General features: G+C 44.6%; 1 protein-coding gene across 15 annotated transcripts in view; it reads left to right on the plus strand.

The window, feature by feature from the left end:
• Foxp1 (forkhead box P1) overlaps positions 1-17681 on the plus strand; it is a 609381-nt gene extending 591700 nt beyond the window's left edge. For 14 of the 15 annotated variants that reach the window (XM_075983344.1, XM_075983343.1, XM_075983349.1 and 11 more), the window contains 4 exons: positions 1486-1607; positions 3365-3434; positions 7744-7910; positions 12954-17681. In XM_075983344.1, coding sequence (XP_075839459.1) covers positions 1486-1607; positions 3365-3434; positions 7744-7910; positions 12954-13098 — 504 coding nt within the window. In that variant the 3' untranslated portion in view covers positions 13099-17681. Of the gene's footprint in view, positions 1-1485; positions 1608-1977; positions 2148-3364; positions 3435-7743; positions 7911-12953 lie in introns of all 15 variants that reach the window. The other variant, XM_075983358.1, reaches the window with a different exon arrangement.
• The last annotated feature ends 847 nt before the right edge of the window (positions 17682-18528 follow it).

Consider the following 18528-nt stretch of genomic DNA (forward strand, 5'->3'; position numbering starts at 1 on the left):
GTCCATGTGCTGTCTTAGTTTTGAAAGGGAACTGGCTTTATTTTCTTCTCTCTCCTCCTTACTGTTGGAGGAGATAATTCTCCATGAAATGGAAAGAAAATTATTTCCCTAAAAGCTAGGTTGCATTTATATGCACAGAGCTTTGTTCTTCAGCAACTCATCAGAAAGTTTTTCCACCGAGGATACCCTTTGAGTAGTCATGCTGGTATCCCGAATCTCTGTCCAGCTACACTCGGAGGCTGCCTGTGTGCTCATTCTGGGGATCCCACTGACGCACACGTCATCACATACGTAATCAAATTTGTCCCGTTGTTCTCTCAGTACTGTTATCACAGAGAAGAATAACTTTTAGGTAACCCGAATCCTCTTTGTCACCAACTGTTCATGGTCCAGAAATCTCAGAGACCTTTCAGAGTTTCAAGATTTGCCACCAAGAGAGCAAATTGCTGTAGGAGAAGAGTGTAGCCTGTCTCAACGGGCTTCTATATCAGGTGCCCAAGGCTCAATAGACGTGTCAGCTTCCTCTGCCCCCACTGAGCCACTCATTCTATATGAGAAAACTGATGGAATCCATTGTCATAGTCTCGAGTACATCATCGAGCCAGCCAGGCAGGACTGAAGTGTATGTATCCAGTTTGGTTATCCAGTCAGGGTTGTGGATTTTCCTGGAGACTTTTAAAGCCCTTCACACTAGAATTAAGAACACCCCCTTTTTGTTAGCTGTGAGGATCCCACTTAGCAATGGCCAACGATGACTTCTAAGCATAGAAACCAGCCGCAAGAACATAGTCGTTTTGCCATTGAGAGTCCCACCGGTGTGTTCCTGGCATTTGCTCAATTACTAAAAATTGTTCTTCTGCGTGATTACCTATGTTCATAAACATTCTGGAAGGTAAGGCTTAGCTTGATGGTACACACCGACCCCTTGGTGCTGAGGCTGCCCCCCTAATCATCTTGGCTATACGCCTTGGGACTCTCGGTAGTAAAACCTTATCTAGAACTTCCCTTAATAAAGCCTGTGCAGGGTTTCTAAGGCAGATATTGCTGTGGAGTTAAAAGTGTTCGCCTTTCATGATTTAAAAATAAATGCCTTTTTATGAATCCCATAAAGATGGGGCTGTAAAGAGCAGCTTTCGTACTGTATACAGCTCCTGGTTTCGACATTGTTTTAACAGTATTTTAGATTTATGTGGAGGGACCTGCTTGGGGCTTGCATGCATATTTACCAGTGTGTGTCTTCTGGTCACATGGTACCAGAGATTAGGCTTCAATGCCAGAATACTATTAACTCATAATTTGGTGTTTTTCTCAGAAAAGACACTCAAAGAGGGTCCTCCACGGGGAGAGGGGGTGTTGACTACAGCTCTGGGGGATGGTCTTACAGATTGGGGAGGGGGGCTGAATGTACTGCTATGTTTTTTTTTTTTTGGAGTCTTTTCTTATAGAAAAAAAATGTCAATGTTCTCTCTTTTATACTTGCTGCAGAATGCAGTGCGTCATAATCTTAGTCTTCACAAGTGTTTTGTGCGAGTAGAGAACGTTAAAGGGGCAGTATGGACAGTGGATGAAGTAGAGTTCCAAAAACGGAGGCCACAAAAGATCAGTGGGTACGTCCGCCATGTTTGAACTTCTTAGCCCAGCTCGGATTGTGCTACCAAGTGTACCGTAGAGGCTGCTAGGCGGCGTCAGACCAAAGAACTGGTTTTCGTGTTGTCTCAGTTAAGGGAAACGAAAGAGCATTTCATCCCTCCTGTCTCGTATACCCACCAGTCCCCCTGCCCCTGCTTGCTGGTCTCTGTGACATCCCATGCTGGTAGCTTTTAGGCGGCGATGCATATTAACCCTCACAAGCCATTTGCTTATGCTTATTGCATTTTATTTTCTTTTTCCTGTTCCCTGTATTGGATGTCTGTTCCGCCCCCAACCCCGTCTCCTTTTGTTGCCACTCCATCTCCTTTGCTGCTGCTCCTATCCCAGGGTGCCATTCGCACCAACCTCTCACTGCATAAGTGCTTTATCAGAGTAGAGGATGAGTTTGGGTCCTTTTGGACAGTTGATGATGAAGAGTTTAGACGTGGCCGCCATATTCAACGAGGCCGTCCTCGCAAATACTGCCCCGGTGAAAACTCTGACAAGCTTGGCGCACAGTAAGAGCCTTTACTTGCTTTGTTCTTTTGTTTCTGCTGTTGCTTTGGCTTTGCATGGTTGACTCATCCCATGTAGTATGACATTTCACCCCAGAGCAGTGCCACAGCTTTCTGCAACAGAGACTAAACGGTGTGATTTGTACATGTACCTCGCTCGTTTCTCTTTGGAACGCCAGTGCCTAGAACGATGCTTTTTTTTTAAAAAAAAAAAATGTCTTTGTTAATGCCAATGACTGACTGTATCTTGATTCAGCAGCTCATGGGGACCCTCAAAGCTAGTTATTTCCTGTGTTAGCCACCATCCCTGCAAGTGAAAGGAAATATGGTTACTATATATGTATATATATAGAGAGAGAGAGAGAAAGAGAGAGGGAGAGAGGGAGAGAGAGAGATAGATAGATAGAGCCATGATTTTTCCCCATGTGAACACTCAAGTAATAATAATTATGAGTAACTGAAAAATATACCTAGCAAGCTAGACATTGGGGTGGATGCCTATAATGACAGCCCCCAGGAGGCCGAGGCAGGAGGACTGCACATTCCAGCACAGCCTAGACTTTGGCGAGAGACCCTGTCTCCAAAACTGAAAAGCAAATTGTCCTAAGCACGGGGACGAAAAAGATTGATAATGTCATTTCCTTCAAAGTCTGTTGATAAATGAACCCCATTACCTACTGGAAGCCACACTTTCCCTCAGTATGTCCAGTGTAATTTTGTAGTGTTTTTATTTTAACTGGGGCCTTGACTTCTTTTACCCTAGTCAACAGGCATAACACCGAATTAGAATGGGATATACAGCAGGGAGAATAATGCCCTTCCTATAGCTGTCAGGATCAAGTTCAAGTAAGAGTGGAGCCTCTGAGCAGAGCTCCTCGTGCAGTCCCAGGCAGCCTGCCCCCCGTGCCAGGCTCTCTCCTTCCTACGGAAGTCTGGGCTGCAGCTAACTAACCCTTTGCATACTGGCCTCCGAGGGAAATACCCCCGTGTTAGAATCTAAGGCAGCATCTCCTGGGCCAACAGCCCAGTTCATCCCCACCGTCTTCACCCAGACCAACCCTGAGAAACGGAGAAGCTTGAGCTTTCCCTTCAGTGCAGTGACTGGGAGGGGGGAGAATCCCAAATGTGGAGAGGCTACCAGCGAACTTGAAAACAGAACGTAGTGAGGCCCCCTGGGTCGATTGCATTTAACTCTGAGTTTCTGTCTTTTTCTTGCACAGTAACCCTTCCCTTATTAAAAACATGCAGAGCAGCCACGCCTACTGCACACCTCTCAATGCAGCTTTACAGGTAAGATTAACGGCCGTCCCCAATCCGCAGCACCGGCACAGGGCTCCCCCACTCATTTCAAAATATATTAGCCTCGCTCTAATTAGATATTAAATTTTAATTCCGTTAAACTTTTTTCTTAAGTGCACAAAGCATCGTTCTCCCCGGAGGCAAACACATCGGGCTGCTTCAGCATTAGCAGGATGCTCAGCATTTTGAATATTGTGGCAAAAAAAAATTAAAAGTTCACTTATTAATATTTATCAGCAGTATCATAATTTCCATCCTCTTATTTCAGAATTTCACTTGAGGCAAAAATACCACAAGTGTAATTACTCCAGCACAGCTATTAATGTGCTGGATGATAGGCCACCATGTCACGTGACCTTCCATTGTTCACAGGTTTAAAGAGAAAGTGAGGCGTTATTCAAGTCCACTTCAACACCTTTCTTTTCTGTGGGAGTGGGGTCTGGGTTTGTTTCCTCTTGTGTAAGCCAGCTGTTGAAACAACAGAAAGCTCAAGGAAAGTAGACGTTTCCGGGCAGTTGTTCACGAAAACCTAGTCGTGGTCGCGTAGAATGTTTGTTTCCTACTTGCGCGTAAATTACGTATTACCTCAGTGAGTGAGAGTCCTAGAAGGTGCGTACCCTAGGCGTGAGCGACGGGAGGGGAAATCTGTGTGCCTGTCTAGCCAGTCTTAAGTTTCTCGTTCCTCACAGTTACCACATCACCAAGCTATGTCTAAAATGAGCAGAGTATCTGGTATCACTTCTTTTAAATACCTAATTCCATACCCAGATTTCCCTTAAGAGCTCGGAGGTAGCCAGGATCCTTGGAGCCATTGTTTCTATTTAGGAAAAAACCCACCTTGACCATTCTAGAAGAGAAGCCAAAAAAGAATCTTGCAGCATTTCCATCACATAGGCCGCAGACAAATCTCTCTTCAGCCAGGGCAGACTCCCAGCACCTTTCAGTGCCTTTACTGTAGCGCCCCATAATAGGGTGTCGAATTCAGTGATGTCTTGGTAGTGTTAGGGTCCTGCAGAAACGCCCAAGTGAAGGCAGAAATAGAGAAACAAACGCCCCAAAAGGGATGCCAGTGGGAAAAGGCTTGGAACACATGGCTACGTGGGAACTGGATGGGGGAGGAAGAGGCATTGGCAGCAGCCCTACTCTCTACTTGCTAAACAAACATTGACAGAGCCCCTATTCTGCATGCCACAGACCTGCCTTCCAGCTCACCCACAGCACCCTAAGGCTCCTCGCGGATAACGTGCCCTGGCACAGTTCAAGGCAGACCCACTGAACTGAGCGTCTTAGTAATTCTATTTATTTCCCTTTAGCCTGAACTAAATTTACTAGGAGCAGCTACTTTCTGCGCTTCTTTTAATTACTTGTGGTTTACGTAGTAACTTTAGAAGGGTAAACGAGAGCTGCTTACACGCCGCCACTGTAAATACCATGCATTAGAACTTATTTTCCCTGGAGTCTTGTGAAGTACGAATTTAAAGGCGGCTCTATGTGGAACGGTATTAAAATTACAAGCACATTTTACATTCATGAGACGGAAAGGGGAGAAAAAATAAGGATCCTCATCCTTTGGATTCCCTTAACTATGCGACTAATTTCAATTAGCGTGCTTTATCGTTTCAGACGCGCGCGTTCATGCTCCGTCTCTGAGACCTTTGTTTTTGTGCCCACTACACACTTCCGTGTTTCCCTTGCTCACCCAAAACTGTCCTGCCGCTTTCCAGGAACCCTTTAAGGAGTATCTCCTTTGCCCCTCCTCTTGAATTTGGATTCCCCACCAGTAGACAGCCAGTCATCCAAGACAGCTTCCTGCCATGCAAATTAAATAAAGACCCCACCAGCAGGCCTTCCTTTCCATTATCACCCACTTCCATTTTCAAGGCGAGTAAAAATAACAGTGCAACAATATCTTTTAAAAAAAATTACTAGAGCGACATAACGGCATGATATACAATTTATAAAATAGGACAGCAGAATCCACTACAGAAATAAAACATGGGGCTCGGGACAGATTGCATTATGCTCTGAAAAAGTGAAGTAACTACGGGTAACTGTAAAGCTTCATATTTATAGACTGCCTTTTCCCCGGGGAGCGCAGAGCAGTTAACGTTCCAGAAGCCGTGGTTCTTGCAGACTCGTGTGCCACCACTTAAGAACCTTTGTGTTCCTGACAGAGGTGCCAGTCTGCGAGGAAGCCACACACTGTGCCCGGGATCATTTATGTAATTAAGTCCATTATAAACATTGTGACCCATCTGCTCCTAAGAGCATCAGCGACAGGAAGGACCTGTTAGAAGGCGATGATGTATGGGATGCTCTGGTCCTTCACTCCGCGAAGGACTGTTGAAGAGGCACAGTGGTGGGCCAGGTTCCAGTACCTTCCTGTAGCCCAGTGACTAGTGTTTTGTTTAAAGAAACAAGACTGGTTGTCTGTACTGACATCGTGTCTGAGAGTTAAGGGACCAAGACAAGGTCTTGCCATTGGTTGACTTTCGTCACTGTCGCTTCTGGGCCTCTTCCCATGATCCACACAGTCCATTGTCAGTCAGAAGTGCTTTCACCCACATAATACTTTGAGAACAAAAAAGAATAAACAGATATTCATCTTAACAGACTACAACTTTTTCCCCCATGGTTTTTACTTCTCAGTGTGGGGCTTTGGAATCCAATAAAATATCAAGGTAGCAATGGCCCCAGTTCCTTTCCCATCCTGACCACGCGGCGGTGGAGGTGTCCAGTGAGAGCAGATCCCGTGATGCTTCCAGCGAGATGCCACTCAGTTGACAGTCGAAGCAGCACTTACGTAGCAGGGAAATGTGACCACTGTGTGGTCTCACGTAAGGCAACTGAAGATGGCAGCCCAGCCGCAGCCGGCAGTAATACGACACTGCCAACTGTTCTGCCCAGAAAGAATAGAAATGTTTTATTGCAATTATAAAAGATGCATTTAGAAAGTGCTGGGTGCGAGCAGATTATCTGGTAAACCGTAGCAGAGTGGGAAATGGTCACCACACCGGGAAATCGTGAGACACTACCCTCCTCCCTTTACTATTAAAAGGGAAGCGATAACTGCACCGGGGAAAGAGGGGGACCTTGGGTTTTATGCGAGGAGCAGGGCTGCAGCTGACTACCAGGCAGGCTCCCCGCAGCCCAGCTCCGCTCCTGCTTCCCCTTTGTTGCTGGCTCATACCTTCTCTTTGGTGCCAGCTTTTCCAGAATAGTTAGGGCTCTCACATGGTGGGCCAACGGAAGCCACCCTGCCAGACTGTCTTGTGATCATACTTTCTCTCATTAGGATGGAAAACCAGGCATAGTGTAGTCTGAAAGAAGACAATTTTGATAAATCTTCATCTAATTACAGCTGCCTCTTTTTCCAAGTCTGTCCTCCTGCATAATAAAAGAAAAAGTCACTGGGGCACACTTCCTTCCTACCCAAGAGAAACAAATGGGGTTCCTTCAGTCCCGTGGTGTTGTTTGACAGCTGTCTGCATTCAGACAGGGTGGTCATTATAGTTACATTTGGTATGACAGATAATGAAAGTAGTCTACAGACTTTAGTTGGGGGGTAGATTTTTTAGGGGGGGTTCTAGTCCTTTCCATACTTTTTTTTTTTTGCTGACATTCATTTGGAATGACTTTGTCACCTTTAATATCGATACGCTTGATTGTAAAGGAAATAAGATTTAGCCTTTCTTTTTGCTAGAGATTCCTCTTCGCCCCCGAAGTCCTCCATGATTGGTCTGAGGGCGAAAGACTGCGGTTTTACCTTCATCTGGTCATGTCAGCGTTCGCTAAGCAGCTCCAAAAATTATTAAGATGGGAATGATGAGGGAGAAAAAATTGATTCCAGTTCTATAACCTCTTCCTTTCTATGGGTGTTTATGGAAGTTCTCATAAATTTGAGCCATGTGGCCGTATAATCTGATCAGATCTTGGATATCCAATAGTGGAGTCATCAAAAATGGATAAAGAAATGAAAATTCCATTATATTTCACTATGATCTGGAAATATTCAGTCCTTCCTAAAAAAAAAAAAGGCATTGGATATACACTTCATATTAGATACTTTCGTCTAAGCCATGTGACTCCACAAGGCAGGACCCAGCAGGTGACTTCACCCATGGACTTATCGGTGCCCAGATTAGCTTATCCAAATGAAGTCCAAGGCTCCTGGGAATTGTCAGCAATGATCACTGTGAACCTGAACCACAGGCTGTCGCACACACCGCACGTTCATGACATAGAACTTTCTTGTCTTGCCTCCCTTACAATTTCATTGGCTTTCTTTGGGTTGATGCAGGCTTCCATGGCTGAGAATAGTATACCTCTGTACACTACCGCTTCCATGGGAAATCCCACTCTGGGCAACCTGGCCAGTGCCATCCGGGAGGAGCTGAACGGGGCCATGGAGCACACCAACAGCAACGAGAGTGACAGCAGTCCGGGCAGATCCCCTATGCAAGCTGTGTGAGTACTGTCTACCCAAAGTTCCTTGTCACCTAACCTAGTCTCCCTGGGAAACGTTCACACGAGCTCTTCTCTGGCCCCTCTACACACCTTTTCTATCGTTTCTGATTTCTTAAGAGCCTTAGTGTCGCTTGTTAGTGCATAAAAGGACTAGTTAGTAACTCTCCTGTAAAAGGAATTGGCTTCATCCACGGTAAGTGCACACAGCAAGAAAATGAGAAGTTTCCCCCACTTGGTGTCTCAGACTGTTATTTAAGTCATACTGTGATTTTTCTCCTGAAACCAGAATACACCTCTTTGAGAAAGCTCCTGGCGTGTTCAGCTTCCAGGCAAGCAGAACCGGGCAAGGGAAAAGATGCTTGTTTACTTGATTGTGCGCCGAGTTTAACCACTTGAGCTCGCCACTGCGGCCTTATTACCAGGCATTAACGATGGCACAAGTGAAAGGCGGCATGATTTATAGATTGCTCTTAAAATATCAAAAGGAAAATTAATAGGAGCATTACAGCAGCAGACAGCGGGATAATGAGAGCACATAGAACGGAACGAATCAGTGGGCGATGGCTGCCTGGGCTGCATGCGAATGACCCCAGGACCACACAGAGCTCAGCAAGGCCACCAGGTTGGGGCGCTCCTGTGTCCCCTTTTGGTTCCTAGGAAGGGCCTCACAAGAGAAAAGAAACCCCCGTGATTCCAGATGCTTGGGTGTGCAGCGGGCCCCGCTACCCATGGCAGTCTCCCTCTCAGCCAGTCTCTCCCAAACCGTGGCCCACTTGAAGTGACTAAACCAGCTCAGTGTTTCCAGCACCGTCCGCTCCAAGAATAGGCCACTTGTCTGCACATGCCTTCTGGATTACTGACCAACATCTTATTTTTAGGAAATTTGAGGGATGGGAATGGAACATGTGACCTTTAACAAGTAGGGACAGAATGAACTGGCGTCTGGTGACAAAGGGGAAAAAGCGGCCTCGGCCAGCGTGATGGGGAGATCTGAGATTTTGCTTTCTAACATTTGAATCTCGTGCCCTGAGTGCTTCAAAAGAGATCTTTAGAGGTGGGCAGGATGGTTTTTATAGTATGTGGGCATAATCTCCCAGCACCAATACTCGAGCATTTTAGGAAAGCGTGTGTCTTTTCCACTCTTGCCACCGAATTTCATCTTTCCTAGAGCTAACTGGTATTTCTGACTCTTGTTACCTCACTGATATTCATCATTGTCGGGACATTCTATTTCAGTATTTAGGAAATTCAGAGCAACACTAGGTAGCATAGAAGCCACTCCAAGACATATGCATTGAGCAAGAATACATGAAGTCCCTGAGTGGAAGGCACACTGTTTTCACACAGTCTGTTCAAGGTGTAATTCATGTTATTATCCTATTAGTAGACTGATCAGTAGAAAAAGAAAAGTGGGGCGAGGGGAAGGTTGGTCCTGGAGACAGCCTATCCATGATGGAAGTTCATTTGCTTAACAAGATTGAACGAACAGCAGACATACCAAAAAACTATATTTTGCAGCAGTCATCCTAAAGTGTAACAAAGCTTCAACTACGAGCGGGGGGAGGGGAGCCAGGTCTTGCACAGTGCTGTCAGATGCGATGCTCACGCATGAGGTTTACGCCATGTGCCCCGTGGCGCTCTGGGACGACCACAGCTTTCCTGGGCTCCTATCAGTGTCGCAGTCAGTTAGTCTCGCTGACCCTGTACTTCCATTAAGTGAGTTCTGTAATGACAGAGATTTCATTCTTGTCCAGTGTGCATTACCCTGCTAGGATGCAAATTGTTTTTTAACTGTTCCAGTCTATTGGAATAAATCAAGCCATAAACTTTACAAGGCTTACAAGACACTGTTAGGACGCTGGCCCTGCACACACGCAGCGTTGCAATCCAGCTCTCTGCTCTTCCCTTTGCCGTGACACAGACCACAGCACTGCCTTTCTCTCTAAAAAAAACATGGTAGAAGGTAGTCGCACAATGATGGTTTGGGGGCAGTGTACTTTGATTCTGGAGCTAAAGGACCACCATACCAAAGACTGTTGAACAGGGACACAATGCCTTTAAACACTAGCTGGCTATAGTTAAAATAAAAATCCATGTGTTCCCCAGGAAGGCTGTACAAAAGGATTACTCAGATGTAAGGGGAACAGAGAGATGGTGTTTTGCTCCATTATCCATTGGGAGCTTTTTTGGAAATAGTAGGCCTGGTACGGGGAGACTTACGAGGGCCATCCACTGTGCAGCCCTGTTCTGTCGATGGTACGCCGTGTAATACGCCCAGTGGAAGGGAAGCCTTTCACAGTCTGAATCTTACCTGGAAGGCTGAAGAATACTTACTGTCATACCTGGTGTAGATTTTGCAGGACATCATATAGCAGATCTGGTTGGTGGTGTTTCTTGGCCATCCATTCTATGTTAAGCACTAGGGTAGACCATGCAAACATGCCAGCATCATGACCTGTGTTTGCGGGCAGTAAATACTCAATGAATTCGGGGAAGAACAAAATAGTCTGTGGTGTTAGGAAGTCAGATTTGGGGGAGCCTTCCGTTTGTTGTTTGGGGCTGAAGCTAGAAAACGATGGCTTACAGACGTAAAGCAAGACTGTCACATGAAGACGAGCCTCTATTTTCCTAGGGTTTCTGACCCTTACCTCCAAGGCTTTGTGTAATAGCTCCAGACTGCACCATGCAGTACTAAGTGTGATAGATTTTAGAAATTCAAGCAGGTGAGTGTTATTCTGAAAAATAGCAGCTGAACCTCAGTAACAGCTTAAGAAATAATTGTTTTGAAAGGGCAAATTCCTGTTGCTGGACGTTAGTAAACCCACATAGTGAGTGGTGATGGAGTGATTGGTAAGTCGCTGTTCTCCATAGAGTGAAATCGGGAGGCAGAAATAAGTGTCCACTGTTTTTATTAATGCAGGGGGTGTGGTTCAAGGTGACTTGGATCGTACCGCACACCTGTGAGACCACAAACTGTTTTTACAAAATAACACTTGGGACCCTGACATCGAATCTCACTTGATAGCACCCCTCTGCAAATTAATATCCCAATAAATCAGGAGAGCCATAAAGATGTTTTGGCCTCTGCTCCAACAATTCCATTCTTAGACATTTATCCCAAGGAGGTAAATCAACAGAAGGAGAAAGATTAATGGCTAGCGATGGTTCACTGTAGTCTGCGAACAGCGGAGGGGAGGGAAGGCGGCTGCAGAAGGTCCAGTGTGGAGGGAGTGGCTTATCAACAGATGGAATCGCACATAACCAGAAAAACTGTAATGGAAAAGCCAACGAAATACAAAAAAGAAAGAAACTAATTCCTGCTGTGTCTAAAGTATGTAATAATATGATCCCCAAAAGGAAGGGAGGGGTTGGCACCAGCCATAATCCAGGCTGACTACATACAGGCAAGAGACACGGTGCCCCAAGCATGGAGTGACACTAACTACCCTCTTTGAAATGTTTGGTCTTTCTCTTGAAATGCATATTTTTCATGGAGGAACTCTGCAGACTAGATAGCCAGGTCTAGGCCTTATTTCAGACACAAAGATGAGCCCAACTATTCAAAGCTCTACATAGCTGGAGACCCGCATAGAGAGTGTACTGTGAGACCCTGGTTTGTTGTGCAAATGGTTTGTAAGCGTATGGGTATAATTGTTTAAAGCTCTTTATCTGACTTCTAGACCCCCGACTCCCTCTTTGCTGTGCTCATTTTAGTGTCCCTTGACTTGGAAGGTTCCTGCCTTCCAGGGCAGGCCTCTGTTTGTTTTTAAATGGCTCCAGGGAGGGGCCCTTGGGGCTTGCATACAGCATCAACTGTTTAGGAAGCCAGCCATCCCCAGTAGCACCTCTTATTACTAATACTTGATAATGTCCATTAGAAGTCCCTCCCCCTTGCAGCCTATTTCAGAGATGGGCACATTCTAACTTGAATGGTTCTTTTACATATCAATAGCCCCCCCCCCCAACAGAAAGTCATTTGTATTTGCAAAAGATCAGTTGTAAATATGATTTACGAACAGCTTTTCACAGTTGTTATCAGAGTGGTTTTGTGTGATCGTGCCAGCCCCCTCTCCATGAACCGAGCCCGAGTCCATAATGAGAAAGTTGGCAGCTCTCAAGGTAGCTAGAGTATCCGGGTGGCGGCTACCAGCCGGGCCTCGTGTTTTGCCTTGTTTACAGCTGACAGCGTTATTATTCTGATTGGGGCTCTGCTCTCTTATCATATTGTTGTGTTGAGCAAGCCTTTTCCTCTCCGTTTGTGTTTCCTGGCAGGGCTTTTCTTGCCTTATTGACAGTTTGTAAAAATATGCATTAATTTGGAGCTTCAAGCATGTATCATGGTGTCTCTTTGCTGTGTTTGCTTGAAGTTGATTAATGATAGACCCTCGCTTGGGGTCGTCCTCTGGAGGGTTCTTTCACAGGTTCTGCATGTTAACTAGCAGAGCAGAACACACAGCAAGCCATGATTAGCCCAGCCAGCCTCCTGTGCTCAGTGGTCCCCGTGAACCACCGCTGTATTATAGATTCCCATTTCACATAATTATTTGCGGGGTGGCATTCATCCACCCAGGATGTCGCTATGGGGCCTGTTAGTTGGTACTCAAAAGTATGGTCCTGGGACCAGCGCCATCATCTGGAATCTCTTGGAAATGCAGGTCTGAGCTCCATACTCTGCACTGTTACAAGGTCCTCTGCTAACTCGGGGGTCAGGAAAAGCAGGACAAATGATTTCTGGACAGGAGACTTTCTAAAACAAAAATGTCCAAAGGATCTCTCAGCGCCAGTGGTATTACGCCAAGCAGTCGAAAAGCCCCAGGCCATGGTCCCTAGAGCCTTGGAATGTAGGCCATGAAAATGAACAACAGACATTAAGTCATAGCAAGTCTCCCACCATAATTGAAAAACATGTGTGGCCAGGATCACTCTGCGTCTACTGGATTGTGTCTTTTGGTTGCCCCAACAGTGGCCCATGGATGCCTCTCTCTAAGCCTGTTTCTCTCTCTCTCTCTTTCTCTCTCTTTCTCCCTCTCTCTGTCTCTTTAGGCATCCTGTACATGTCAAAGAGGAACCCCTTGACCCGGAAGAAGCTGAAGGGCCTCTGTCCTTAGTGACAACAGCCAACCACAGTCCAGATTTCGACCATGACAGAGATTACGAAGACGAACCAGTGAATGAGGACATGGACTGAACCTCCAGGCGGGCCGACCCCCGAGACCGAAGAACGGGAAAAAAAAGCAAAACAAAACAAATTTAAAAAAAAAAAAACCACGTCAAAAGTTAGTGGTGAAACCGTTCTCCACTTGTTGTACAGTCTGGAGGATTTTCGCTACACTTTGACAACTCTGAAATGTGTTAACTCTTAGTGCCATCAAGAATCCCATTTGGGAGTATTTTTGATTTTTCTACTTTTTGTTGACGAAAGGGATTTGTACTCTGTGCATTGGATGGACCTGTTTGGTACTTGGGATTTTCCTCTTTGAGTCAACATCAGTGTTGTAAATTCGATAAACGGATTCACTTTTCGCAGCAGACTTTGAACTGCAGTTTTGTCCTGCCAAGGCAGACACCGAGGACGCCCGACTGAGCTCGCGCACCTGCGCCACCGCAGACCAAGCCTTCGCTAGCCCGAATTCAAGGTTCCAGTGGACGACCTGTTTGCACAGCGCTGCATGTTGATATCACTGCCTTTACTCACTTTGGGTTTTTTTTTTTTTGGTTTGTTTGTTTGTATGTTTTTGTTTTGCTTCCAGTTGGGATGGGGAAGGCCTTTGTGTGTTTATTGGGGGGAGGGGTTAAAATAATTATCCCAAACTTTTTAATGTATTGCTTTTTTTTTTTTTTTTTTTTTGCTTCTATACCATTTTAAGTTCTGACCTCAGGCCTCCATTTGGGCCCACGGCCTCTTGGAGGCTTCACATTTTCTGTACCTTGTGATGAATGTTAATAGGTGTTTTTATTATACAAAGCTGAATGTCATTTCTCGTCTGTAGTTTTCCGGCACTCATTCCATTTTCCTATAGATATCACCACGTTTCTCTCAAGTTTTAAAAAAAACAAAACAAAACAAAACATTCCGTTTGGTCTTTTTTCCAAAAAAAAAAAAAAAAAAAAGATTCCAAAGGCTGCACCTTACACCTGAAGGTCCTCTCACAGGGACGTGATGTCCCGCCAGAAAGAGAATGAATGACAGAAGAGAGAAACACACGCACATACTCTAGGGACATAGCAGGTTCATTTCACAGAAGCAGTATTGGGGGTGGGACGGGAATGGTTGAGATTTTTTTCCTTTTATTTTCATAGTGCCCGCTATTGTGAGTAACTGCCACCTCGTTCTCTCAGGAAACACAGCCAAGAGAGACACTGAAAAGAGTAAACAATCCTTAATAATTAGACTGGCGTGATGGCCATGGAAGGCTCTCTCTCCCCCCTGTAATCCAGTGGCCAGGACCGCAGACTCTGTGTTATCCTTTCCAGCATGGCTTGGTTTTTTTTTGCAAAATGACCAAAAAGCCAGCTTCCCTAACTAACTTCCCTCAACACAGCGACTGCACTGCTGAGTTTGTACATCAGTTCAGACCCGCTCGCTCGGTGGCATTCCTCTCTTTTAATGCAAATGAGACTTCATGTTGAACTCGTCTTGGGAGTTTCCGAAGACTGAGCTCAGCGGGTGCTGATGTGTCCTTTACAGCGTGCAAAGTCAGAACTGCCTTTCTGACACCGGTAGACAGACGGAGGCTCCTGGGAGCAGGGCCCACAGAATGCGATAGCTCTAGGTCAGTGTACCCGTCAGCCCTCCAGCCCCCTCACACTTCCGTCTGCACCCACGTCCCTGGCACTTATTTATCTAGGGCTATAGCTTTTGTTTGGGTTTAGTTTGAGAGCCTTTGGGAGCTTAATTTATATACTTTGTACCTTTTATTTCTAAAATTACCAAAGATGTTACGCAAAGGTAAATTATTTTCTTTTATGCTTTATATGATGAAGCCAAATATCCTCTTATTGTTGATCAAAGGAGGCAAAAGGATTCAGAGGCAAATGATGAGGTCCAGGCTGTTTGCCAACCTGAGGGAAACAACCGCCCCTCCAACAGAGTTCATTTAGCAGACTAAGTAGGCAATGGAACCAAAGTTTTTTTGCTTTTTTTTTCTATTTTTTTTTCCTTTTTTCTTTTCTGTACCTGTACAGAGACCAAAACTAACTCCTGTAAGGAGAAAATCTGGGGCTACTGCAGAGAAAAAGCAGTCAGGAAAACAGTATTATAGCTCCTAGGGAAAGAATGGGGTACCATCTCAAAGAAATGAATGTATGATACTGAAAATTAGCGTATAAATCAAGGAGACACTTAGGATGAATTCAGAGAGAATAGAAAAGTGTCTGACTGCACTAGGCCACTTCTAGAATAAAGAGATTTTTTTTTTAGAACATTCGTATGCCACTTTTGTTAAGGGCTGTGCTGTGATCACTGCTTTAATTTTGTTTTATCTTGGCATATATCTTCTAGTTCCTTTTCTGCTTTTTACTGTTGTTTTTCCTTGTTCAGATTCTGACTTGGTCAGCATTCTTTCACTTCACACACACACACACACACACACACACACACACACACACACACACACACACAAGGTGACATTCCCATCCACTCATACGCTTAGAATAGAACGTCTTTGGCAATTACTTCTGAAGCTTTGCTCTGCCTTCAGTAGAGGGGGTGGTCTGTGGTTACTCACACCCCCCACCCCCCACTTTTCCAGGCAGCTTCATGATGGGCAGGCAGTAGCCAGGCAGGGTCATGGGAAGGGGGCCTGTGCTTCGAAACTGAGTGGTTGCTGGATAGATATTCAAAAGAGGATAAAAATCTGGTAGATTAGTTCATTCTCAGCATGTGTAGCTAGACATGAGTACAGACGACAGCATGAGAAGGCTAGTGCGCACACCTCAGTTCAAACCTTTAGGGAATGATTAAAAAAATTAAAAATATACATTTCACTCAGTTGCACTTAGTCGTATGTCTTGCATGCTTAGTCTAAAGACTGTAGCAAAAAAAAAAATAAAGAAAAAAGAAAAATTAGATTTTACATGTCTTCGCAGGTGTCACAGCCTTGCAGAAGAACCAACTTAAAAAAAAAAAGTTCTCAGGCTTTTCAGCAAGCAATCTTCACTCTGATTTTTACAGTTCCGATTCTGTCCCTTTGGAGGGGGGGATTACGGTCGCTACTTTAGAATGGGGTTGATTCAGTTGTACATATATCCCAATATGTCTGTGTGAATCTTTGTCTTTTGTGGGGGAGGGCCGAGGGCAGCTCTTTTTTTTTTTTTAATTATTTTATTTTTTAGGTATTGTTCCTAAAAAGGAATAAATGCAAACACCTGTTTGTCAAAACATCTTTGCTTTTTGTGCAACTGCATTTTATTAATGACGCTTTAGAGAAGAAGAAAGCCGCAGCATCTTTGGGGGAAGACAGTCTACTGTATGGAATGGATTTGCAGTCGATGCTGCGCGTGTATTCCCCTTCATTGCCCTTGATTTATGGACATGGATGACGTGTTGACATGTGGGAGGAAAGAAGAAATTCCAGAACCCTTTTTTTTTTGTTTTTCCTTTTCAATTGTAACATAGTTGACCTAATTTGTTTCCTATTCTCATTAATTGGAACATTTTGTACAGGTTTGTGGGGTGGGGTATGCGTGAGTGTATGTGTGTGTAAGTGTGCGCGTGTGTTAATCTGGTTTTGATACATTCCTGTTCCTTGTGTTTATCCTGCCACTGCCTTCTTGACTATCTTAAACAGGTTCCTAAGTTTGAAAAGAGAAAAAAAAATGTTGGTTTTTTTTTTTAAAAAAAGTTCTCTCCTGCTGCAGTCAATATTTTTGCATGATGAAATTCCAGGGTCACACTTTCTAAAGTTTTATCAGTAAAGTAGTGATTAATAATGGGAAGTGTTGAAAATATTGAACTTTTTCTATAAAACAGAATTTTACAAGGTCCCAAGGTGTAAAGACAATTTGTTACTTTTTCTTTCTTTTTTTAGTAAAAATTAAGCAAGCATGAGGGAGGTTGGCCCATGTGTCAGACACACACAGTCAGGATGAGGACCCACCCTTGCTCCTAGGGTCTATCCATGTGAAAAGGCTTAGGCTGCCGTATTGGGCCATCAGGACTTACGCACATGGTGACCTCGCTGCCAATGCCCTCCCCACATCAGAAAACAGTTGACTTGATAGTCCCAGCATCCTGTCAGCTGTAATAGAGCAAGCCTTGGTTTAAAAGGTAAACAAAACAATAGACAAACCAAAATGTAATGTAATCATTAACTCTTATTTTTGAATTTCACACAAAGTCGAATTGAAAAGTCTCCTCTTTTCCACATTCTAGCTGAGCTCTCTTGTCTCCAAAGGCATACAGCAGACTCTACTTATGACCTTGAATCTTTTGGGTCCCTTTTGGTCAGTGTCAACACCCTCCTGACAGTCTGGAAGTGTTTTGCAACTCTGTTTCTCTTTCTCATCCTGAGAAGCAAACGGACAGTTCTAACGGCGTCTCGTGGGTCCACTGTAACTCGCTGCAGTCCCTGCTACCCAGGAGCCTGGGTGGAGATGGTGCGGTCTGGGTTGTGAGCGTGGTGCTCTCTGTATATGTGCTGCCACTAACAAGGATTGTTTTGTTTTGTTTTGTTTTGATAAGGCATAAAAGAATCTCATTCCTTGACATCAACTGTAATTCCATCATTCCATGTCTGTGGATGCAGACAATAAAAAAGAAACTGTTGTGTAGTCAGTACTAACTGCTGACATGAGAGCATTCTCAAATGCAATAAAAATGCCGGTTGTTCACACTGGTAGACAACGTTGCCACAGCCTAAGTTTTTTCCCCCCACTTCTGACCTGCTGAGACAAGGCGCATGCCCCCAACTGTCTCTTAGCAGCAGCTGCTCTGTGCCCGATTCACAGCCTGGCGAACAGGCTGAGGGAAGTCTTTGCAGAAAGGGTTCCAAGGGAAGGTGGAGGGGCTGGCTCCGTCAGAGGGAGCATGCTCTCTTCTTCACCAGATTTAATAAAGGAAAACAACAACAAAAAGACACAAAATGTTTATTAACTAACACGAAGAACCAAACTAAAATTTCAGAGGAAAGCAATTTCATGAATAATTCATTAACATTTTCACATCTGCAAGATCAGTCATCCAAATAAAATGCTAACGTCAAAGCCACGCAGCATCTACAATATTCTCATCAAGAAAGCTTTTGCGGATAATGATAAATGCTTAGATGAGAACAAATGATATTATAAAAATACTCTATCAAAAGACAGCAGAATCGGATGGAGAAGCCCAGGACCCAGGAAAACACCTGTGGAGATTATCTTTATTTAATTCTGTACCTCTAGAGAAGTGTGCTTTTTCTCTCTAGCTGAGTTCTATCACACATATACAGTCTAAGGACTAATAATGACCGTAACCTTGTCTTTAACACACACCTCACTGGTAATACCCTGAAAGAAGCTCTACAGAGCTACACATGGTAGTACGTTCCTTTAATCCCAGCCTGTGGGAGGCAGAGGCAGGCTGGTCTCTGTGAGCTCAAAGCCAGCCCGATCTACATAGTGAGTTTTAGGACAGCCA

Source organism: Microtus pennsylvanicus, chromosome 8 (genome assembly GCF_037038515.1).
Source record: "Microtus pennsylvanicus isolate mMicPen1 chromosome 8, mMicPen1.hap1, whole genome shotgun sequence".
Taxonomy (NCBI): Eukaryota; Metazoa; Chordata; class Mammalia; order Rodentia; family Cricetidae; genus Microtus; species Microtus pennsylvanicus.